The sequence below is a fragment of the Lacerta agilis genome, chromosome 5 (genome assembly GCF_009819535.1).
Source record: "Lacerta agilis isolate rLacAgi1 chromosome 5, rLacAgi1.pri, whole genome shotgun sequence".
Classification (NCBI taxonomy): domain Eukaryota; kingdom Metazoa; phylum Chordata; class Lepidosauria; order Squamata; family Lacertidae; genus Lacerta; species Lacerta agilis.
In genome coordinates this window covers 57953964-57979773 of record NC_046316.1, presented here as the reverse complement: position 1 = coordinate 57979773, position 25810 = coordinate 57953964, and the positions used below count along the sequence as shown (strand labels likewise).

Below are 25810 nucleotides of genomic sequence, written 5' to 3'. Positions count from 1 at the left end.
CTGCTGAATTCAACCAATAGCCATCTAGGTAAAGGTAAATGGACCCCTGACTGTTAGGTCCAGTCACGGACGACTCTGGGGTTGCGGCGCTCATCTCGCTTTATTGGCCAAGGGAGCTGGCGTACAGCTTCTGGGTCATGTGGCCAGCATGACTAAGCTGCCTCTCTGGCAAACCAGAGCAGCACACGGAAAAGCCGTTTACCTTCCCGCCGGAGCGGTACCTATTTATCTACTTGCACTTTGACGTGCTTTCCAACTGTTAGGTTGGCAGGAGCAGGGACCAAGCAACGGGAGCTCACCCCATCGTGGGGATTCGAACCACCAACCTTCTGATTGGCAAGCCCTAGGCTCTGTGGTGTAGACCACAGTGCCACCCGCATCCTATAATAGCCATCTAGTTCATGTGAAATGAAGTAATAAATATCTGTGCCTAAGTACGACTTTTAGTTTATAATTTTACTAAGGATATTATTAGTAGCAGTAGTAGTACTGAGTGCCTTTCCTTTGCCATGTAACCAATGTTAACCATAAACTTTGCTGAAATAAATTTTGCTTAAGTGAATGGGACCATGTAGATATTCTGTTTCAAATGGCTTTTCTTCTTCTTTTTTCCCCTGTCTCTCAGATTGCAGTGGAGGTCACCAAATCTTTCATTGAGTATATCAAGAGCCAGCCAATTGTTTTTGAGGTATTTGGGCACTATCAGCAGCATCCTTTTCCGCCTCTCTGCAAGGATGTCCTCAGGTAAATGTCACCTCCACAACAACTGCCATTGCCATAGGATTAATCTCTCACTGGCTTTGGGGTTTGCCCTACCTTAGCTCAGATTATGTCCATTTTGTAATACACAAAGCCTGTGGCTGCAGCCGTAAGGACATTGAGGCACTATTCATTGGCCTTATTTTGATCAGATTCATGTGTTCAGTGGCAAGGATCGATAGTGCATTTTCAGAACTGCCTTGCTGCAGTTTGTTTTATGGTAGAACAACTAAAGCATGCTCAGGTATCTCATCCAAGCCAGGGAATTGTATAAGGGCAGATGCTGCTGTTACATTTACATTGTTAGAGATCAACAAATCATGGTCTGGTCAAAGAGTACAAGTCTGACACTCAGCTGGACTAGACGAATCAATGCTGAAGTCTTGGTTGCAACTTCTGATTCTTGGGTGGGTAAAGACTTGGAGCAACTGCTCATGTTCAGGTCCTATTATTTGACCATCAGCTCATGTTCAGGTCCTATTATTTGACCAAGCACAAATTCCTGTTGGGCCTACGTTGATATAATCTAATTTCTTCTCCCTGTGTTCCCTTTTTAAAATTTGTGTTTCTTTCTCTACAGCCCCCTAAGACCATCCCGGCGCCATTTCCCTCGGGTCATGCCATTATCCAAACCAGGTAAGAGAGAAATTGCTTTTCATTTAGCATGATTTTAAATAGAAATGTAGGAACCAAAAGGATAGGAGAAGCAGCTGCAGTCTCATGGAATGGCTGCTGCCAGGGATGAAATAATGTGATGTAGCGGGTCTCTCAGCAGAGCCAGTGAAGTGACCTGAGCATGCCCCATAGTTGTGGCATATTGAATGCTCCATTTTAAGTGTGTGTGTGGGAGGGGTTCCTCTTTTTTGCTCAGAAGCTGTATGCTGCTTTGCTCCAGCAATGTAATAGACACCTTCAGCAAGTTTCTAAGTTTTTGCCTTTTCCACAGCTCTCTCTAGCAGTGAGGCTAAACTTGAGCTGTGCACACACCATACATTTATAGTACACTTAAAGCACAAAGTCACTCCCCTCCCCCCCAAAAAAATTCCTAGGACCTAAGTTTGTTAAAGGTGCAGGAAATTGTAGCTCTATGAGGGGTAAACTACAGTTCCCAGGATTGTCTGGAGGAAGCCATGTGCTTTAAATGTGTGGTGTGCACACTGTCTAGGCCTGCTCCATCCCTTTCTTTTATCACTATAGACGGTTTGTTGATAACACAGTGATAGCCACTTACAGCATTACTGTCACCAGTATGTCTCACCCCCACTCCTGAGTATCGGTCTAACGTGATAAATGCTTGGTTGGCTTCCTCATTCTTCCACATTGTGGTTCTGAATGGCACACTACATTTTAAGGCTATAGGGGTTTGCAAGCACTGGATGAGCTGCTTATGTATTTTGTTTAGGCTGCATTATGTTTCTGTGCATAATTGTTTCATATTGTATTGTGCTCTCTGTTTGCCTCTCTGTTTCCCCTGTGAAGAGCAAGAGAGATCCCTCCTGATGATTAAGGGTCTGATACCCAACGTGCTTGCTGGCCAGCTCCTGGAAACATTCTCTGGACACATGTTTTATGCTGCCAGCACAGCCTCCTCTTTCCTCATCAGAGAGGGGGAGGAACCCAGCACCACAACATCCCTGTTACTTGGGAACTGTGTTGTGAAAAAGGCTCAGAAGCCTGGTTGGTCCCTGGACAAAGCTTTGGAAGGCCCAGACTCAGGGATCTTGACTTGGAGGGCTCCTGGGAAAGGCACCAATGCACTACTCAGAAGGACAGGAAAAAGGGGGACACCATAAAGCAGTGTAATTGCTTTGCTTTCTGTTCCCAAGTTAAGTTTGTATAGTGTCTTGAATGAATCCACAACATACGTGAGTCCCTCCCAGGATGACTTTGATCCCTGAGTCAACGGGATATTCCATTCTGCTGTGTGCAGTGTTCTGTGTGATTTCTTGCTACCTCTTTCTTCTGGGCTGTGTTTGTGTGTGTGTGTTGTGTGCTTATATTTATTTATGGGCTGTTAGTGCAGCTCAGGGGATTCAGTGATGGTGTTGGGCCATTCATTCCTCTCTTAAATAAGGGTTGAGGAAACTTGTGGCCCTCTAGATGTTGCTTGACTACAACTCCCATGATGTTGACTAGGGCTGATGGGAATTGTGGCTGTCCTGATGCTTCTGTACTCCATGTTCCCTATACCTGTCTTCAATGTTTGGCCACTCTCACTCCCAATGGATTTGAAAATGCTTGAGGATAGTGATATAAATCCATAATTGTACACAGCACCTTACAGAATAGCATTAGGGGGGAAAGCAAAGACAGAAAACCTGCTCCTAACTTGAGACATTTGCAATTTCACCAGTGAGGAACACAAGTAGAGGGAGATGAAAAGTCCCACTTGAGATGCCTAATGGGATTGATTTCTGGAGTCCTAGGACGTGGTACAATAGATCTCCTTAGGGTGCCTCAGGCACGCAGAATTGCTGTCTATATGTAAGCTAGTTGACCACAATATTTTCCAAACATCCACTCCAGAAGAAATGCCTCTAGCTCTTAATAATATGCTTATTTACGTACATAGTTCTTATTTTACACCACTTAACAATGCCGTGAGCATTAACCACCCCCCTTTCTTTGTGTGTCTTGTGTCTTTCATGAAAATCATTAAGCCCAGTCCTTCTTGTTTGCCATTCAGAGAGACTGCATTGCTGTTGACTTTGTTTTCATATATGTGGGTCTGCTGATCTTGATGCAGGAGAAGATGTGTTTTGTGTGTGCTTATGCATTTGCTTACAGTGCCCCATCCATCTTCCTCTTTGTATATCTGGGTCCAAAAGCTTTCTTCAAACATTAATGGATCTTACCATTGACTCTTTCTAAATTTTAGATAGTAAGTGTTGGTGGAACTGGCTGTCCTGCCCTTGCTGTGCTGTGGGGCTTGTCCATATTTGAGCATTATTTAGCTGTTAATCCACTCCCCCCCCCATTTTAATTAGACCTCTGCCTTTTCATTTCATACCAATAGGAGTTCCCTTTTGTGTTCGCCCCCACCTTCAAATTTGTTGGTTCTATTATGCCAATTAAATGCTATAATTTTTTTTAATGTGGTTTGCTTGTGATTCTGTGCAAATTTGAGAGTTCCAAAGAAAAAAAATATAGATAAGGCTATGCTCCTACATTCAGGAGTACTTCAGAAATAGTTATGGGAATGAAAATAAATGAAAGCATTAAGAAAATAGTGGGTGTGAAAAGGGGAGTAGCAGAAAATGATGATTGATCCACCTACACCCAAACCCTGAAACAAATATTCTGAAATCCCAAGTGTGATTGTTTTGAGCCTGATTCCCCCACCTCTCATTTATTGGATCATCCCCATTTCAGGTAAACCTGAATTTGCAGGGGGGAAGCAATGAGAGTGGTATTTTTAAGGGTAACATCATGTGGACCACATAAATCAAATGGGAATGCAAGCAGCTGGAAGCTCCAATGTGGACAAGCCCAAGTTGTGAAGCCAGTCTACAATCTGAGAAGATAGGGATTGTTTGCCCTTATCTTTGGCCACTAATTCCATTTCCCCCCTTTGCAGTGCCTGCAACCAAACTGAGTGCCATGACGAGGCCCAGCATTGGCCCCTGCCAGTGCAAGTATGATCTGATGGTTTTCTTTGAGATCTGTGAGCTTGAGGCCAATGGCGAGTAAGTGACTATATTTGTCAATGGATCAGTGGGGTGGAGTTAGCTTTCTATTCTAGGAGACATGATTTGATCATCCTACCTGGAACTTGTCCTAGGAATGACTTAGGAGACTTCTTAGGAACATGCTCATTTAGTTCTCCCATTCTTTGTTTTGCTCAGTCATGCACATGCATAAGAAGAGCCCTATTGGATTGACCCAAAGGCTGAAGTTGGAAACAAGCTATATATTTGCAAAGCATTGCACAGAGAATTTGGGATACAAAACATATATGTAAAAGTCAAGCTGTGGGTGAATTGTTGCCTAATGAGAAAAAGAGTATAAATTACTGTATATCACAAATAATTGAACTGGGTATCCCTATGCCTCTATGGATAGAAGAATCTTAATTTTTGTTCTCCCAGTCTCTCATTTTTCCAAACTTTAATTCATTTCTGTGCATTCTGCAGCAATTTGCAATTCTTCCCTACCAAAAAAAACCCCAAACCCCTCATGTAAATTCATTGACATCCTAGTGCAAATTTCTCCTAAGAAATACATTTTTGTATGCAGTTTTGACTAATATACACATTTTTGCAGTCAAAATGTGTATATTAATACAGTATAATGCATTTCTGCATGTTATTTTTTCCTAATATTTTAAATTTTATGCACACTTTCCCTTAATATATATATATATATTTGTAACCATTGCTTTTGGGAGAACTGCATTGCAAAATTTGGATAAATGCAGGTTTTGAAGGTTAGCTGTGCTTTGGTTCACATATTGTTTCAGAAATTGCAAAATTGATAGATTCAGCTTTAAATGCATACTGCATCAAAATTCTCCACCATCCCTACATGCCACACAGTATGATCATACCCTTTTTTCTGGGTGTGGTCTGTGCAGGATCAAGAGCACTTTGCTGCCTTAATCCTGCATGCCCTTCTGCTGAGTGACTGTGAAGCAGTCTGAAAGCCTCTCCCTCTGTGGTTCCCTGTTTCTTATCTGCTTTTGCCCTTCTCCCACAAGGCAAAGGATAGACTGATGCAAATAAACCTAGCATTGACCCTGAAGTTGTGGAGACCACTGTTGTGTGTTCTGTAGCAGTTGTCCCTGTCTGCAATGTGGGCCCTTTGATGGGATGCGGGCTCAGAGCATCCCATAACACAGGCTGAATGCATTTGGTGCAAATACAATGTTCAAAAAATACAGGTATGGTAGCATGGGCAACACAGGCAAGGATCTCTAAGAGCATGTTTCATTTGCACTGTTTGGGGGACTTGGTGCTGTGGGCTGACATTCCACATCCTGTCTCACTGTAGCTTTGTTTTATAGCTACATCCCTGCTGTTGTGGATCACCGTGGAGGAATGCCCTGCCTTGGAACATTCCTTCTACACCAGGTATTTTCTGCCACAATCCCCAAGCCCATTGGCTCTTCTCTGTGATGATATTTTTGTTAGGTTCAGGTCTACAAACAAAAATTTCTGGAGGTGGGCAGTGAAACACCAATAAAAATACAATCCTCCTGCCATGTTTTACTAAGCATCTTTGCTCACAAACCTGGGATGGCAGACTCTGGAGACACATGAAGAGGTGCATGAGAAGGAATGGGGTGGGGGTGCTAAGACAGTCAGGAAAAAAGCTCTCTCCTGTCAAACAGGAATCTCAACTGCTGTCAGAGACTGGAGAGAGCTCAGAGCCATGGCCTGGGGTGGCAAAAACAGGATTCAGAGGAGCAGGGGGTTCTGGCATTATCTCCCAGAGCCATGTGATGCCTCCCCTGGTGAGAACAGGTGCACCAACCCCAATGGAGTGTGCACCTGTAGGCTGTACATTTTTGCAAAACTAATTCTTGCTAATAAAGTGTGTGTCCCATCTTGGCAATAAAGCTTGTTGGGTTTAGAACTTTGTGTCCTGATATCGGACTGATATCTGGCCTTGCTCCTAGCTCGGTTAACTTCTTCATTCCATTTGTAGGAGCCATGAGACTGAGTTAGCGCTTGCTCACTGCTGCACCTTACCCTCTCACTCTACTGGTTTGTCATAAATTTGTTTTTCATGCTGAGCAGTGCATAGAATATTTTGCTACGGAAGGAAATGGGAGAGGTTCAACTGCTCTGCACCGCAGATTACCTCCTTTAAAATGCCTCCTCCTTTTTCAGTCAGTGTGGTGTAGTGGTTAAGAGTGGTAGACTCGTAATCTGGGGAACCGGGTTTGTGTCTCCGCTCCTCCACATGCAGCTGATGGGTAACCTTGGGCTAGTCACACTTCTCTGAAGTCTCTCAGACCCACTCACCTCACAGAGTGTTTGTTGTGGGGGAGGAAGGGAAAGGAGAATGTTAGCCGCTTTGAGACTCCTTCGGGTAGTGAAAAGCGGGATATCAAATCCAAACTCCTCTTCTTCTTCTTCTTCTTCTTTCTTTTTCTTATTGAAAAGTGTTTTTATTGCTTTTCTTCTTATAGGTTAAACAACAGCACATAAGCAACAAAAGAAACCCTCCCCCATAGTAACTATGATGCAGCACAGTACAATAAAAGAGGAGTAACACAGAATCAAAATTGAAAGCAGCCAAGTTTTAATATGCTGTAGGAAGTCCCCTGTTGTGTATCTTGCTCATACACATAATAAAGCAGTGCCCAAATGACGCTTTTAAATGAGGTCAAGACAAACTGTATTTATTTGCCTATCTTGGCAAAGCACTTTTCAAGAAGAGCGTGTGGGAACTATGTGGCTAGCACTGTAGATTGCCTCATTTAAGGGCCAGTTTATAAGAGGTGACCTGCTGTAGGAGCCACCTCCTTCTCCTTCTCTTGGCCAATACTTTTGCCACTATTCATGCACATATCCTTTTGCAAAGGACAAAACCCTCACTCAGTGCTGCTCATTGCTTAGCTGAAGTTCTCATAACCGCTGCCTCCTTTCTCTTTGGGCATGGTGGATGACAGGGTATCCAGAGGAGGATCACTGTCACCCTGGTGCATGAGACAGGGAGCCACATTCGCTGGAAAGAAGTGCGGGAGCTGGTTGTGGGTAAGTGAAGCTTGTGTATTCCCTTTCTTGTATCTCCTAGCCAAGGGGGTGGAGTCTCAGGCCCAAGAGCCCAAAATGGCCTCCCGGGCCTCTCAAAATGCACCCTGGGCCATGTCCTCTCATGTCCCCGGCTTTGTGCTTGGCTTGGATGTGATAATGCTGATGGTTTGCCTAGATGGAGGGTGAAGATGTGTGGATGTTGCGTGTGCAGGGCCAAAAACCTCGTGGCTTTTGTGTGGCTGGAATGAACAGGGCAGTGGTGGCTCACTCCCATTGGAACTGGTAGGACAGAAGGCAGGAAGGCCAACAGGAAGTAGAGACAGAGCCAATGGCAGGCAGAACCAACTCACTTTAGTTTTGTCTCTGTCCTCCTCCCTGCCGAATTCTACAAGGGCAGCCCTGAGTCTTAAGGAGTAGAAAGCTGATAGCCTGTGCCACTCCCTGGGCTGATTGTAAGTAAGAAGACAGGCAGGTGGGGCCAGATGGAGGTTAGTGGGGCAGTGCCCTAGTTGACCAAATGGTCCAACCTTCACTGGTGCAGGAGTAAGAGTCACATCCATTGCTCTGCTCATTTTTGCCTCTAGCCCCACCCACCAACGGCATGTGGCCCCTGGAAGGTTCCCCATGAGGGAATGCAATTGTTGTTGTTGTTCAGTCGTTCAGTCGTGTCCGACTCTTCGTGACCCCATGGACCAGAGCACGCCAGGCACGCCTATCCTTCACTGCCTCTCGCAGTTTGGCCAAACTCATGTTAGTAGCTTCGAGAACACTGTCCAACCATCTCATCCTCTGCCGTCCCCTTCTCCTTGTGCCCTCCATCTTTCCCAACATCAGGGTCTTTTCCAGGGAGTCTTCTCTTCTCATGAGGTGGCCAAAGTACTGGAGCCTCAACTTCAGGATCTGTCCTTCTAGTGAGCACTCAGGGCTGATTTCTTTGAGAATGGATAGGTTTGATCTTCTTGCAGTCCATGGGACTCTCAAGAGTCTCCTCCAGCACCAGCAATACTAAGTCTGAAAATGGTTTTCCCTCCTGTTGTGGCCAAATGGTTGCCTGAACTGAGCAGCTCCTTACTCCCATTGACTCCAGAGAGGTTAATAGACACAAATGCTATGTGCTGAGCATCAAAAGCAATGCTCCGAGACCCTAAGTAGGCCCCTGAACATTCTTACTGACTTGTAGGCAGTCTGTACTCTGGAGATCTGTGTCCTATTCTGGTATGTGGTGCAGTGAAAACCATTCAAAATGGTGTTTATATATTGTGAGGAGCTATTCTGCCCCTAGAACCTCAGGGGCTGTGAGGCCACTATATCAGGGAATTTATGTTGCCTATGCAGGCAGATTTTGAGAAGTGTCCAAATTATAGTGGTGTGGTAGGCTTGCTGCCTCTTATTTGTTCCAGGGCAGTATGGATCTGTATAGTGAGAGAAACAAAAATGTCGCAGCAATATGATCTTCTTTATAGCTACAGCTTGACAGGATCACCTCATTGATAGGCTGAAAAATATACCTGCTCTTGAGTTCCCTCAGGAATAAACTGTATGTGGTGTTTTCTGCTTTTAGGTCGGATTCGGAACACCCCAGAAGGAGATGAATCCCTCATTGACCCCAACATCCTGTCTCTGAACATCCTGTCATCAGGATACATCCGCCCCTCCCAGGATGATCGGTAAGTCTGGCCACAAAGCATGCTCTGCTCATTTAACCTGAGGCAAACATGACCTCCCTGTAGATCTTCAGGGAGTGTATGTACCTAAATATATATTGGGGGGGGGGGATTTCTCTGAAAGCCCCACCCCTTTACTGCAGTACGTGCAGCCAGTGAGCTAAAGCCATGCTGAGGCTAGCTAAGTAACGAGACTACAGTGCCCAAGTAGCAGAAAGAGAAAGCAACGGTGGTCCAAAATATTTTCCCCAAGCATCCCTCTGATTGAGAAGAGTTTTACAAGGCTGGTAACAAAGATTCCAGCTAAACAGGCCTAATTTTTCCTGTTTGGCCTTGGCCATGAACACCCATCACCTTATCACTGAATGTTCGGTGAATTAGAACCATATTAGAAGCTACTTTGTACTAGAGTTCAGACTATTTGTCCATTTAGCCCATAATTGTCTACTATGACTGACAGCTTCTCTTCAGGGTTTGAGGCAGAGATCTCTCCTGCCATATGCTGACCAATATTTTAAACTGCCACAAATAGAATGCGGGACTTTCTGTGTGCAAATCTTGTGCTCTACCAATAATCAATGGTCTTACCCCATATATACAGAATTTTTGGATTTGCCTGTGGTATGCTGCTCCTCTGCTTATACATTAGCAACAATCACGTTATTGCCTATCACTGCTCCTTGTTCATGCAGTAGGAGCTGGTTTTCTGGGGAAAAGATAGAACAGGACAGTTGAAAGTTAGCACCAGCTGCCTGGAGATGTTTTGGCTCCTTGGAGCTGGAATAGCAATGCTTGCACCAAGCACATTATCACCAGGCCAAATTCAGAATATGCTGGGACGCGGGTGGCGCTGTGGTCTAAACCACTGAGCCTCTTGGGCTTGCCAATTGGAAGGTCAGCAGTTCAAATCCATGTGACAGGGTGAGCTCCCGTTGCTTTGTCCCAGCTTCTGCCAACCTAGCAATTCGAAAGCATACCAGTGCAAATAGATAAATAGGTACCGCTGTGGCGGGAAGGTAAACAGCGTTTCTGTGTGCTCTGGCACTTGTCACGGTGTCCTGTTGCACCAGAAGTGGTTTAGTCATGCTGGCCACATGACCTGGAAAGCTGTCTGTGGATAAACGTCAGCTCCCTCGGCCTGAATCGAGATGAGCGCCACAACCCATAGTTGCCTTTGAATGGACTTAACCAAGGGTCATTTACCTTTACCTATTATTATTATTATTATTATTATTATTATTATTATTATTATTATCCATTTCATTTCTATATCATTTTATATTTAAACAAAAATATCTCAAAACGGTTTACAACACATTAAAACATCAAATAAAAGAATCCAGAATAAAACGTTACCAAAGAAAGTCAAATATAAAGTATAGATTCAAAGCAATATAATGTAATGATCTTAAATATTTCAAAACAAAACATTACAAAGGTCAAGTATAAAATGCACATTTAATAAAACGCCATAATTAGCAAAATAATAATATCATAAGCATAGAACATTTCTGCTGTTGCTGCCCATCCTGTCAATGGTGCTTCATGGCGGGAGACAGCTGTGAAAGCTCAGGCTCAATGACCTGGGTCTGCACTAAGACAGCCAAGATGGTAATGCATTGTAACAGTTATAATTCATAATATGAAGGACTGAGTTTGGTCCCATGGATGGGGTACTCATGCTACTATGTCAGGAGAACAACAGGCAAGAGATAACACGGCTTCCAATCCCAGTTTCTTTCACTTTTTTGGGCGGCGGGTGGGGAATATCCCTTTCCATGTCTCCTGTAGTTGTGTGGCTACTCCATTTTTACTGAAGCATCCCAGGCTGGTCCCTCAATACTCATCTCCATTCAGACATTTAACATAACATCATTTATCCTGACCCTCTGGCAAAATAAACAACTCATCACGAGCTTGTATGGTTGAGCTGTGAACGATTAAAATGGGGTTGCGGACGAGGCAAGGTGTTAGTATGTGATGTGTGAAAAACAGAAGCTGCCAAAGAAATGCTGGAAGAGAAGACAGATTGTCTGAGGTGAGTTACCCTAGGACAAAGGTTATGCGTAGTTGGGTAGCAGTAGGGAGGTTCACATAGCCTGCTCTCCAGTGTTGAAACAATGGGTGAAAGGGGTTGTGGGGCCACACAGGCTAGCTCTGCCCTTTTCCTGTGCTGTCTGAATGTTTGGATGGTGGGGAAGCATTTCATCAGGCTTAGCTGTGGCTCACGTCAGTCATGGAGGTAAGGCTAGCCCATAGCTTATACCCCCTCACCCATTGTTTCAACACTGCAAGGAGGACTGGCATGTGAACTTCCTAATGTTAACAAAAGAGCAAAGACTCTTTTTAGTATTCAGCTCTAATGGAGTTTCTCTTCCAAATAAGCAAGCAATGTATAAATGACAAATAAAGTGAAATGTTAAAAAAAACAAGGAGCAGAATTCCATGTTGTGCTATGATGAACATTCTGTCTGCACAAACGTGGCAGCTTGCCAGACAGAGCAAGCCCCCCCCCATGTGCTGTTCTGTTTTGCTGACCCCCTTGAGCCAATTTTGGGGTATGTGGGAGGAGGAGAGGGGGGATAGCCTGTTGCACAAGCAGAAGTCATTGTGCAGGGTTTCCAGTGATGGGGCTGATTAGGTGAACCCAGAAAAATCAATGAAAGGAGGGCCAACTAGCATACAGCAGTGTCTCTCTGAAACAGTAGCTGCTAAAGACCTGCTCCATGGATTAAGAGGGAGGAGATGCAGTTATGGAAAAGTATTTCCAAATGGCAGTTTCTTTAGCAACAGACACAGCATTCACAAGCAAAATAGGAAGAACCTCACAGCAAAAGTAACTGCTATCATGAGTGTTCAAAGTGATCATTCCTAGTTGTGCTCAACAGTTGCTGCTCCCCCTGTGATAATATTGTGAGTACATTTGGCTATTAGGGATAAGCACAGCAAACCTGGTTTGCAAGTGCCCAGCTTGTCAGCATGTCAGCCACCTGCAAAAGCTCTAGGATCACTGAAGAAAGCTGACATTAAAGATTTTCTGTAGTGATATGGTGGATATTGATCAGTAAAAGAACCGAGCCATCCTGGATGTGCAGTCCATTTAGGTAATTCTGCATATTGGATTGGATATCTCTACTGCGGAGATGGGGGACCAGTGGCCCTTCCAGTGTTGCTGTATTACAACTCCCATCTTCCCTGGTCACTGGCCATGCTGGCTGGGGCTGATGGGAATTGTAGTCCTGCAACATCTGGAAGGTCACATGTTGCCCACCCCTACTGTACTGCATATTCTGGGAATTGATTTTTCTGCTTCTTTCTTACTCAGGCTCTCCGCAGAATACTTGAACATGAATTTTCAAGTCAACTAACAAAGCATTCATATGCTTTAGGACATGTTTGGGTTGTTTCATTTACAACACTTATCAATTTCTCTGGCAAAGCAGCATAACTCATTAAAATTCATTTTTTGAAGAAAGCAATTGAAACTCAAAAGCATCAAAAACAATAAAAAGGTTTATCCTGGGTCATGAACCACCTGTCAGGTTGCTTGGGGAGGGATAGGAATCACATATACAGAGCATTCATCTTTTGGTTCTTCCTCTCTGGATCTGTGCCTGGCATAAGAGCATTATTCTCAGCTGCCTGCATGGATGATAACTGAATTGTTGGCTGATACCTCAGAGTTTGCTAGCAGGATGGCTAGATTTTGCAGGAGGAGGACATTCTAGAGCAACTGAGGAAGACAATGGACAATTCACCATCTTCCAGAGCCCCCACCCTTCAGTTCTGCATGGGCTCTGGGGGCTTGCTTTGGGTCTTGATATTGCTGAAGCAAGAAGGGTGGGAACCTATCTAACCCATTATGTGAACCTTTTGCTTCTGCTCACTGCTTTGCTATTGTGTGTCACCTAGCTGCCCTCCCAAAGACCCAAATAACAACATATTTTGGTCTCATTCCCTCTATCCCCCGGCCACTGAAACCTCTATGACACTAGAGAAGGTTCCATTGCCTTCATTCTTATAAATGCAGTGAAGAACTAGGAAACTCCTTATCGCTATGGCATTAACCCCTGCCCCCCAATGTGTAGTGGTTAAGCATGAATTAACACGGACAGAATGGCCTCGGGGGCTTATTCAGGCCTTAATAACTTTATTGGGTGATGGTCGATGCAGTTATGTTCCAAGAACTCGAGGTAAATCCTAGTGCAATAAATGAGGCTGGCATCACATGATTCAAATCTCAATACCAAGAGGGTAGTCCTGTTCCTTACTACATTTGTATTCAAGGTGGCATACTTGGGCTTTGCTCACAAGACCACTGTGAAATTGGGTAGGCATGCCGAAAGTGATGCACCCACTGGACTTCATGACTATACCAGGATTTGCTCAGCTCTCCCCAGTTCAGGCCCCAATATTCAGTGTCAGTGTTGGACACTCACTCACTCACTCACTCACTCCACTCACTCATACGGTTGTGATATTGGATGCTTTGCTATTTTCTACTGCAGCTTTTTGTGGCTTGCCAGTGGGCAGAGAGAGGCGCTGTTTATAGGGCTTGGGCTTTTGAGGAGCTGCAATATGGAACTGCTGCTACTGCTGCTGCTGCTGCTGTTACCACCCATTTGAACCCACACTAACCATGTGATTGTTTGTGTTTTTGCAGGCAGTTTCTTGATTCGGATATGCCTAGGTATTATTTGTTCCCCTCCCCATTTATTTATTTATTTGACCTCCTCCCTGGTGCCCCTACCCAAGTCAGCATTGTGGTCACCAATGCTACAGTTGGAACTTCCCTTCACCCACTCAAATACACCAGCTTCTTTCTCCTTCTCTTCTGTATCATTTTTTGTTCCATTTTGTTCCTTGGGTCTCTCTCCCCCACCCCCTTGTTTGATTTCCTTTACTTCTTTCTTTCTTCCTTTATTTTTTTTTTAAAAAAACAGCTCTCTTTAAAAAAAATCTTGTAAATCTATGTTCTTTTTTTGGCTGGTTTTACTTTCTGTTTTGCTGCGGTTGTAATTTTTTCTGACATCTGCCAAAACTATGCTGCCCACCCCTTGTCCATGCTGAAGCCCCTTCCCTTGCTCCCAGCTCTGGCACGAAGGCAGTTTGGATAGCTGTGTGCTGATGCAGGCTGCATGAGAAGCTGGGCTGGGTGTGATGAAAAGAAGGGGAGGGGGTGCAGGAGAGCCATTGCCGTGTGAGAGATGAGGGAAGAACCTAGTTTAACAGGCTTCGTGGGAAGGAGCCTTGTGATAACAGCTCCTGTTAAAACTGTTTGGCAAAACGCAGCTGAACAAACTCAAGCATTAAATGGTCTGTAAGTTTTACAGTGATTGGTTTGCATGTAATGCTAAGCCAAACAGTGGTTTAGCACAAATGTGCTCCTCTTCCATTCCTGCTGCTGCACTGCTGTTGAGCCAAGCAGTTGTTTGACTTAGCATGCTGTCTAAACCAGGGGTCCCCAAACTAAGGCCTGGGGGCTGGATGCGGCCCAATCGCCTTCTAAATCTGGCCTGTGGACAGTCCAGCAATCAGCGTGTTTTTACATGAGTAGAATGTGTCCTTTTATTTAAAACGCATCTCTGGGTTATTTGTGGGGCCTGCTTGGTGTTTTAAAATGCATCTCTGGGTTATTTGTGGGGCATAGGAATTTGTTCTTTTTTTTTCAAAATATAGTCCGGCTCCCCACAAGGTCTGATGGACAGTGGACCGGCCCCCTGCTGAAAAAGTTTGCTGACCTCTGGTCTAAACCTTAGCTCATGGTTTGAAACACTCCATGAGCTATAACCAAGGTTTGTTCTTGGTTTGCAGTTCTGGAGAAGACAAACCAGGAGCCTGGGTTCAGATGACACATTAAACCAAACCTTAACTCACAGATGCAGCAGGACTGGAAGAAGAGCAAGGTGGCTGCAACCTCCTCTCCAGAAGCTTGCACACTTGTGCATTCACACTGAGCCATGCTTTGGACTAGCACTGCATGCAAACCAAGCCAGCGGGAATGGTTGACCTTTAGAATATTATCCAAGGTGGACAATCTTTACATACAACCTGAAAACTGTACTTAACTTAGGAAGACTTCCTCCTTCCCCTAAGGTGTGTTTGGGATTTCCCTTTGTATTTAGAGCCAAGGAAGAGAATGCTGAGAAAATGGAATTGTGGATGTCTAGGTTTGTTTTAGTTTACTGGTTTTTCTGAATGAATTCCATTGAGAGCATAGGACTTACGGTAGTTCTTGGCTGCCTTGGATTTGCAGAAGTCAATAGTCCAGCATGGGCAGAATAGGAATAAAATGGGGCTTTTCTTGCTTACCTTGATTGCAAGTCATTTGTAGATATTTGATTGATCTGAGGTGTCTCTAGGGATTGTGGTTATGTTGAGGCACATGCTTATTGAGCTTCTATTTCTGAAAGTTTGGTACAAAAGTTGTCATTCCTGGGAAGTGTAGATAGGCTAAGAAATAAATTTCATGGAGTAAATGGAATAAACTGTACTATGCTAAGTTCCTCTGATTCCTCTTGAGTAACCATTCAGTCTGCCCGTGATGATACAAAGGTAGAATGATTTGGTAACAGTCCATCCTTTTCAGAGAGTTTGAGAGATGTTTCATATGGGATGCACACACCTTCTTTTTCTCCCATTGTCACCTCTACATAAAGAGATTTTGCAAGATTCTAAAACACGACAAAATCCTGTTATTCAGAAATGAAATGAGTAAGATGAGCCACCCCAATCTCTGAGCTGTGTGAGATTCCAGGGGTACCATTCATGCTTACCAGAGTCAGTTTTTCCTTTTGGAACAGTGAGGCACAGCGGAGTCTGCAGTGTCTTTACGATATACGAGTTATTTGCCTGAACCTACATGGAGACAGTGCAGAGCATTCACATCCCAAGAGGGTCCTGTTCTTTCCATTGCTGCATCCTCAGATTCCAAGAGACTCCAAACACTGTGTCTGACCCTCTCTGCAGCATAAAACAGATGACCCACCTCATGCTCTGCCCCCTGCACTTGCTTAAATTCTAGCCCTATATTGAATCCAGATGTTTTAGGGGAGTCTTGCCCCCCCTCCAATTTATCATAAGCAACAAGACCTCTTTCAAGCTCTGAAAAGAATTCTATATTACTCCAGCCTGAGGGCCAAAGTAGATGAGACAAGATGTGTGATCTGGACTATGGCGTCAGGGAGGTGGGAGAATGGAAATCCTTCCCTCACCACCATTTTCTTGATTAAAATCACACACCAGGTTGCTGTTTGCCTGAGGGCAATATGAAAATGGTGCTGGGGCGCAAACAGCACTAGGAGGAAAGCTTAACACCCCAATTCTCAGCACCATAGTCCCATTCTATGCAGAAACACCGCACAACCATCTCTTTGCTTCCAAGGCAAAGTTCACAAACCAAAACACCTACTTCCAGGTTTGCAGCGTTCTTAATCCAAGTTGTTCATAAACTAAGCTGTTCTTAAACCAAGGTACCACTGTACTACCCTTGTATACTGTACAGTGATGCTGCAAATAAATAATATGTGGTTTATTGCTTGCATGTGGCCTATTTAATGAGCTCTCTGATTAGTGCCAGGCACCATTTTGTGCAGGTAGTCATTATAAAGGTATAGTAGTCCAATAAATAATGATATGCCACCCAATCATTCATTGTTATCACTAGCCTGGCCTTTAACTCCAGGGAATAAGTGCACTTCCAGAAATCAAAGACCGTCAGTGTTTGGCAAATACCTAAGAACCAAATTAGACACGTGCAGTTAGGCAGCCCATGCTTAAGGCAGGGGTCTAGTAAAAGTAAAGGTACCCCTCACCATTAGGTCCAGTCGTGTCTGACTCTGGGGTTGCGGTGCTCATCTCCTATTACTGGCCAAGGGAGCCGGCGTACAGCTTCTGGGTCATGTGGCCAGCATGACTAAGCCGCTTCTGGTGAACCAGAGCAGCGCATGGAAATGCCGTTTACCTTCCCCCCAGAGCGGTACCTATTTATCTACTTGCACTTTGACGTGCTTTCGAACTGCTAGGTTCGCAGGAGCAGGGAACCGAGCAACGGGAGTTCACCCCATTGTGGGGATTCAAACTGCCAACCTTCTGATCAGCAAGCCCTAGGCTCTGTGGTTTAACCCACAGTGCCACCCGCGTCCCTTTGTCCCTTTATAACTGTTAAATAATAAATAGATTCAATCTTCAGATTCTGCCTTTCCATCTTGGATAGCCATGGAAGGATCCATCAGCTTCAGTTCTCTCACGTTTTCCATTCCTAAATTTGGTTCCCAACATTTCTGCAACAATTTGCAAATTTTCTTTTTAAAAATCCTCATGGAAATTAGCTAATATTTCCTAACAAGCACAGTTCTGTATGCAGCTTTGACTAATGTAAGGCTTTTGCAAGCAATTTCTCCTAACACAATGCATTTATGTATAAATTTCATGTATAAATATTCATTTTATGCATATCATCATCATTGTCGTCGTTGTCGATTAAATAAATAAATTTATATACCACCCTATACCCGCAGGTAAATGAATTGTTGTAAGCATTAGCTAGTTGGAGAACGGCATCTCAAAACTGAAATGCATGTGCATTTCAAAGGATGGCTATATATTAGTTCTCATACTATTTGAGAAAGTGTGAATTTGATAAATTCAGCTTTAAATTGGAAGTAGATTTAATTGCTCCCCAACCCTAGCCTTAGTAACAATATTCCAGGGCTCAGTTCCTTCTTCAGCAGTTCTATTTGTTTCGTCCACCGTGTTCTATTGCTTGCTCCGGGTAGCATGGTGGAACTGTGTTCCATTATTGGTTTGTGTGTGAGCTTGGGTAATGTTCTCCTTGGGATGAACTTGACAGTTGTTGTGTGTATTTGCTGTTGGGAAGGACCTTTTCCCAGGTCAGATTGAGTTTTAGCACTTCTATGTAAATTGAGACACCAGCTGATTTTACAATTGGTACTTAATTATTGCTATATCTTGAACTCCATATCTTGCTATAGCACCTTTGCATGCATGGCACACCTTGCTTGCTTCTTCTCTTTGTTTATCAGGGCATGCTGTAATCTGGACCAGAAATGTTTTTTTTTTCCAATTTAGCAGCAGCATTGCTCATCACAGTTCAGTGTATAGTATGTTTATGCTGGTTTAAGACCAGAGTGAAGGTTATCTCATGTTGGCTTCAATTTCACAAAGCTGGGAAATAGGAAATGATGCCTGGTGTCTTCACAAGCATGCCTCCGTGATCAGTGACGATGTTGTGCAGTGTCACAAATTGTGCTTGCTTACGACTTGCTCTCCGTGTACCCTCATATTTCCTTGGTCTTTCAGGCCAAAATCCAGTTGAGGAGGAGGATGGATTGCCAGGGACCAGCAAGGATGCCTCACATTGTCCTGGTCCTGTATTGCCTTACGAAGCAACTTACTCTATTGCTAGAGGAACCCTCCTGTGCAGTGAACCACCCTTACTTAAAGCAGTAGCTGGCAGCATGGGTTAAACAGTGGGGATGCTTCCTCTTCTATTACCATTCTTATGCTGGCTCAACACGGAGGCATTTTTGTGTAGCACTACAGTAAGGCTGTTCAAGAGACTGAGGCGCAAGTTCATACTCATAGCTTTCCAGATCCACCATAACAGCTTTATATAATTCAGACTGGCTTTGATTCAATAACTTCTCTAAAATGTGACCTGCAAATGACCAATTGAAGAAACTTTTGATAATACATTTTCCTAACTCACTACCTTGGATACTTGAGTGTAAATTCTAGACTAGATTACAGAATTTAAAGCTTTATTCTCATCCCTACCATCTGTATTATGTGTGAGCTAAATTGCCTATTGAAAAACATGCAACTTCTGCTTCATAATATATTTCCAAATTCTCTAAATTGAATACCAGATCCTTAGAAAGTGATTGTATTAGTAATATATATTTCTGGTGTTGTCAAAGGATAGGTACACGAGATCCAATAATTAAAGAGCACACACATACACATTTCTTCTTTTCTAGTGTATCAGTGTAGACAAGCCCGTAACCTATGGAGTAGGGTTAAAGTTTATTGTTGAGTGAATGAGTCTAGGACAATGGATGAACATCCAAGGTTCTCAGTACAAATATCACAATACAATGAATGAAGTGACATAATCAGAATTCCATGCACTTAGCCCCCCCCCAAAAAATAGCGTTCCTTCATCTTAACTTCTAGATTTGAAAGTCATATTAGTGGCATTCCCATTAAGTTCTTGACAGTGCAGAGTTCTGTGTTCTTTTTTTTATTTTTTTAAGGGACCCACAACCTCACCTTCCCACCTCCACCACATACAATATTTGCTTAGCAATGTGTTTTCAGTCATTCATTTGTATTTGGCATGTTTTCTTTGGAAGAGGGCTGAAAACTATTGTTTGTGCGAATTTCACCCAGAACCCCTTTCTGCTTTTGCCTTGCTCAAGTCATTTTAGTCCATTTTTCACACTGTGAATCAAAATCTTGATAAGAATCATGCTCCACTGAAAACAGAGTCTTGATCCTTAAGCCTTACTAATAATGCAGGGGAAGGGAGCCTAGCTGGATGGACACAGATATTAGAAATTCAACTAAAAAGTGAAAGGAGAGTGTATTGAATATGCAAAACTATGTTCTGAATTTCATTCTGTGACCATGCTCTTCTACCAAGAGAGGGCACTTCCAGATTGACTGTTCATTTATACAAGATGAAGTTGTTATCCTGCAGTTTCTAGTGCTAATATCCTGTCACTTTTCTCACCAGAAAAGGTCTGATAAGAAAATTGCCCTGGAAAGTGCAGGATAACAACCACTAGCTAGCAATATTGTATAACCTCCATGCAAACATATCAAGGTTAATGCTCAATAAACAGGCAATGTTGTAAAGCCTCTGTGCAAACGTGTCAGGATCAATGCTTAACAAACAGCTGGTCTGGAAGCCCCCAGAGTGAAGAGACAATAGTATTTTTGCTTTTCATTTGTTGCCCACCTTTACCAAATTCACAACAATCTATGGCTGCACTCTGTTCAAATCACCATCTACCCCATGTAGCTGCCTCTCTGGGTAGCTTTCCACAGGGCACCATATAAACAATGCTTTCTGACATTTTGATTTCTTTGTGTATGTGTGTATGTGTACATGTGTTTGTCTTGGGTTGCCTTCCACTTATAGCATTTCACTGGGAAATGACACTAGGTATTTCTACCTCACTTTACTCTCACACACTTGCTTGATCTATTCCCTTCTTCTCTTTCCTCTTTCTCCTCTCCCTTGTTTCCTTTTCCCTTTTCCTCTTCCTTTCCTAATCTTCTTTCCTTCCTTCCTTCCTATTGGAGTTACATGTTCTCCCGTGGCTTGTGTCTCCGTGATCTTTCAGTTTTGGTTTTGGCAAGATGCTGCGACTCTCGGTGTCAAGATGCAATGTTTAGAATGGGATAGAAACTGTGCATCATCAACTAATAGTCAGATCCTCTTTAACAAGAGTCAACAACTATTTCTGAGAGGTGGACCTACTATAATGCACAATCTTCCCAAGAGGAGACCTGGCTTCTTTTTTTAAAGAGACTTCTGACTATGTTGATATGAGTGTTGGTGAGCTGTGAAAGTGGAATGTCCATGTGGAAATGTTTTTGAATCATGAGGATGCTCAGACACATATTAAAGTCCCAATATTTTGGTCACCCTTTTGAATGTAGTTTCTGTTGTTTAGTGGCACAAAAATGCTGAGCCAAATAGGTTCCACCAAAGGAATGCCATCATAATGGGAAAGGCTACTGAAAGGGGATGAGAGTGACGTTTGGGTGTCTGTATATCCGGGGTGGAGAACCATTTTCAGCATGAGATCTGTTTTTGCTCATGAGCAGCCTTCTGGGGGCTGCATTCCAGTGGTGGCGAGCAGGGCCAAAGGCAGATGTGGGCGGAACCATGGTTGTGACTTTTACAATGGGCTACAAAAGCCAGAGGGTTCTATGCAGAAACACTGCACAACCATCTCTCCATCCTCCATCCAGGCAAACGAGGAATTATCATCATTCAAATAAACATTCCAGCAAGGCAAAGATACTAGAAGAGGGTGTGTGGCCTGGGGAGAATCCTGAGAATCTGAGGGAGAGGCTTGGGAGGGCCACATTTAGCCCTCATGCATGAGAAGCCCCGTTACTGCTCCATGTCATCAAAGCTTACATCTGCTTTGGTGCTTCCATTATGCAAAGAACTGAACCTCTATTTCATGTGTGATCTTTCTGGAAACCCTGGCTTCCTCAGTGGGATAGTATGCCACAGTACTGGTAGACTATCTCAGTTATTGTTCTCAAAAGACAATTTGGGTGGTGTTTTTTTAATAAGGCCAGCTAAAAGACCACACTTTCCCCCATACAAGATAAGGGCTAATCTCAGGTACCTTATGTACCTAATTTCACAAAGCAAGAAGTAGTTCTGAGATATCAGTGACCAAACAGGAAAATGCTATGGTAAGATAGATCTGGAGATAATTATATCTCCCTATCATTCAGAGTCACAGTACTCCCTATAAATCAGAGATTGGTAGAATAGTCAGTTTTCTTCTGGAGCTTTGGTGACTGTAGCTGTATGTGGGAAATGAACTTCAAAGAGAATTCACTGGAAGCACTTTTATGAACATATCAAACTTTTGAGGTCTGCAATGCCAAATGCTTCTGGAGAGATGGAACTGACTGCAGCACTGAGCATCCTCACTCTTTTCTTTTCTGAACATGCTTGCTGAAAATTAGTACCTCCTTCCTGTGGAAGGAAGTTATATTGTCTGTGTGCTATGTTTGACTGAAGAGATATGGCCCTGGAGTGCTTTAGACAAAATCTGAAAATACCCAATTGTTTCAGGGATCAAGAGAAGCTCTCTGTTTTCGTATTGCTTTCCTCATCTTTCCCCCTGACTCTTGCTTCCTTTCCTCTTGCCCACATTCACTCTCAGAGGGCATGTTTAAATTACACCCCAAGATAAGTATGGAACAGATCTTTGGCTTTACCATGGCAATGTAAACAGAAACATGTGGTGACTTTTCTGCTAAGCCATAATATTCACAGAAAACTTGAAACTTGTTTATTGCCAATTCTAGATGAGAGAATGCCACCTGCATGCAACTTTCTTTCTATTACTGTGTCCCTCTTTCTATGTCTTTCTGGCACCCCATCATCTCATGGCTTAAATTTTAACCTTAAAACATACCCCAAATCATCTCTGCTCATATGCAATATTCAAAACAACAACCATGAATTCACAGCACAGAAGTTTCCCTTGAGGATTCCCACAGGTGCCTTCACTATTGCTGTTCATAATGAGGGGGTGTTTTTGAGTCACAGCACTCCAGGATGGCTGCATCCATTCAGCACAAATATGTCTCTCTGTGTGTGCATGTTTGCGTACTGCTGCTGATGCAATTCTCACAGTTTGGTGGTTGATGGTATTGTTTATTTTTAACCAACCATTTTGCTGTCTCTTTGCAGGACGTTTTACCAGTTTGAAGCGGCATGGGATAGCTCCATGCACAACTCTTTGCTGCTGAATCGTGTCACCCCATACAGAGAGAAAATCTACATGACCCTCTCGGCTTACATTGAGGCAAGACCCATCAGTGTCTTCCTAGCATTTCCTATAAATAGACCACACAGAGCTGAGTTTTAGAAAGGGGCTTGCACCTTGATTTACACCAGCCCTCCCTGTCTTAAGCTGTCCCATAATTCCTTGTGATTCTCAAACTAATATGGGGTTTTGGAATAGACTAGGCTTACATAGCAATACAAGAAGCCCTTACATCAGCATTTGCCAACCTGGTGCTCTTTGGGTGTTTTGGATTACAGTGCACATCAGCCCCAGCCCAGCATTTTACCCTGAGTGATAAAATCCATTCAGACGTTTCTGTGTGTACATGAAGTTTGTTTTGGGGAGCTGGAATGTCTTAATGAATTTCCCCCCATGCATTAGTTGGAAGGTCTTAATGGGGTGCACACCTCCTGTGCATGAGTAGGTGCATTATGCAATTGAGCAGGGTTCAAACTGCACAGGGTTCCAGGTCATGTAGAATGCCTACATGCATACAGTTACAGCTACATAGATCCCTCTTTCAGACTAATGTATAGAGGTGGGACAACATCAGGAACAAGGGCAGCATGTGCAGCAGTCCTCCCCTCCCCTCCATGAATTTAAGGTATATATAGAAGAGTGACTGAATGGACCTACAGAGACTTGCTCAAAAGAATCCAATGAGCTTCATGGCTTAACAAGCATTCACTCTGATCTCGCTCATCCAAGTCAATCTGTGGGGCAGCCAGTGTGATGCCCTCCCGATGTTGCAGGACTACAACTCCCATCAGCTTGGCCATTGGTCAGGGACGATGGGAGTAGTGGTCAAGCAACACCTGGCCATTCCTGCTCTATCCACTAGACTTTCTTACTTTTGGATAACTATAAATGATGGGCATTGTCACCATCTGTTTATGAAAGTCTTCCCCTAAACAGGAAAGTTGAACAAAAGCATTCATAACGTATTGTGCCTGAAATGATTACTAAAAGCAGCAGTATTTGGGAAGCAGGGCATACTCTTAAACTGAAGCTATCTTGTCACCAAATGAAGTCACCAAAGCCACTGCTTGCCAAGAAAATAGAAAGGACTGCCAGTGACTAACAGGGGAGAGAGCCTGAGGGGCCATTTTTAGTATGCAGTGAGCATCCTTCCTAGCAGAGAACTTCTTAGCAAATTTCACTGTCTGCTTGTTGTTTCCAAAACATGTCTTATTTTAATAACACTTGTAGGGAAAGCAGCTCCTCGGAGCCTTGTTCTACTTTTTGCAGCAGTTTATCACCCTGCTCCCAGTGGAAATCTTTTTGCAAGTGGATGCTTGTTTCAAAATACAGTACAGCTCTAAATGTGATGATAAAATGATATATGATTTCCCATAATTGCTTTTGTGGCAAGTAACATGAAATGCAGCTGCAGTGGGTGGGCTGCAGCAAGTGTGGAGGAGGCCCTTAAAACTTCTCTAGGCCATTTTTCTTTGAAATCTCCCCCCCCCCCCAGCTGATTTTTAGTCATTCAGATAAAAGACAGTGCTGTTTTTCTAGAAAGAAGAGGTGCTGGAACTCATTATGAACACCTCCCTCATTGTCTTAGAAGGGCTATGGTGCCCACATAAGAGGTGCCAGAACTGAGTTCCGGCGAGTTCTAGCTGAAAAAAGCCCTGATGAAAGATACATATATTTTGGAGAGGGATCCTGAAGGGAAAGGGTTATGTACCTCTTGTCTACCTGGCAGTCTTCTACTAAGGATTGCAGACTTCATTGACTGCTTTTTATTTTTTGGGGGGGGAGGGGGAATTTTGTTTTCTTTCTCACACCATCATGTGTAATTTGACCTTATATTTCTGGCATAAGAGGTGCAATAAAACAATGATTTTATTGTTGTATTTTATGCTTGATCTAATTGAATGTAGAGTGCCTTGAAATTCTAAATAGAACGAAGGCTGTTATAAAAAATCTTTTAAATTAACAAATCCAAATTATAACAGTGGGCCATGCTGGATGAAAGCTCTATGATATATGATACCTACCTAGACATTAGCTATTGGAGCAGAGTAAATAGTGAGGGTGGGCAGGCAGTGAGTGACACCAGTGAAACACTGCTGCCTGCAGTATAACTGATATGCATAAGAAATATTGTTGTTTTTAACTAAAGACAGGGATAAATGGATACTTGTACTCTGTAAGGTGCTAGGTTTCTAAAGCAAGGATTCCATGTAGCTGTGTGTACAGAAAAGTGTATATAAGACTGTAGTTTATGAGAGCTTCTCCAAACAGCAATGACACAAACATCTATGGATTATTAAGGATACATGCATGACATCATTGGGAAACCTGCTGCAGAACATCCTTTTGCTCTCGATGGCAAACTCACACCACCTGAGAGCCTTTCATTGTGTACCAACAGCCAAGAGCATCCCAGGCAAGCATTTTTTAAATTTAAAAAAAACCTATCATGTATCCTCCTATTTTAGATGGAGAACTGCACCCAACCAGCTGTGATCACCAAAGATTTCTGCATGGTTTTCTACTCCAGAGATGCCAAACTCCCTGCTTCTCGATCCATCCGCAATCTTTTTGGAAGTGGGAGCCTTCGAGCCTCAGAGAGGTAAAGAAGTCTCATTTCCCGTTCTGCTGGCAGAATAAGAGCATACCTCAAAGAATAAAAACTTTTGATTTATTGGAAATAATGCATATAAGTCTAGATATATACATAGGGGTTACCAACTAATGTTTATTAGTTAAGAACATAAGAATAGTCCTGCTAGGTCAGGTCAGTGACCCATCTAGTCCACCATCCTGTTCTCACAGTGACCTACTAGATGCCGATGGAATGACCACAAGCAGGACTAAAGCACAACAGCAGTCTCCCAGCAACTAGTATTTTGAAGCATACTGCCTGCACAATCATGGGGGCAATAGCCATCGTGGCTGGTAGCCATTGATAGGTTTATCCTCCATGAATTTGTCTAATCCTCTTTTAATTCTATCCAAGTTGGTGACCATCACTTCCTCTTGTGGGAGATAATGCCATAATTTAACAATTTAACACTGTGATGTGTAAAGAAGTACTTTCCTTTGCTAGTGTGATGGGGCTTAACTTTGCAGAAGCCATGCTGGTTATGCTTCAATGAGGCTT

General features: G+C 43.3%; 1 protein-coding gene across 20 annotated transcripts in view; it reads left to right on the top strand.

Moving 5' to 3' along the window:
* The window catches only part of KIF1A (kinesin family member 1A), a 110636-nt gene that overhangs the window by 77890 nt on the left and 6936 nt on the right, over positions 1-25810 (top strand). For 9 of the 20 annotated variants that reach the window (XM_033150045.1, XM_033150041.1, XM_033150039.1 and 6 more), the window contains 10 exons: positions 626-744; positions 1340-1395; positions 4337-4445; positions 5762-5828; positions 7376-7460; positions 9022-9127; positions 13788-13814; positions 20292-20315; positions 22602-22716; positions 25146-25279. In XM_033150045.1, coding sequence (XP_033005936.1) covers positions 626-744; positions 1340-1395; positions 4337-4445; positions 5762-5828; positions 7376-7460; positions 9022-9127; positions 13788-13814; positions 20292-20315; positions 22602-22716; positions 25146-25279 — 842 coding nt within the window. The remainder of the gene's footprint in view (positions 1-625; positions 745-1339; positions 1396-4336; positions 4446-5761; positions 5829-7375; positions 7461-9021; positions 9128-13787; positions 13815-20291; positions 20316-22601; positions 22717-25145; positions 25280-25810) is intronic. The other 11 variants (XM_033150052.1, XM_033150053.1, XM_033150050.1 and 8 more) reach the window with 3 other exon arrangements.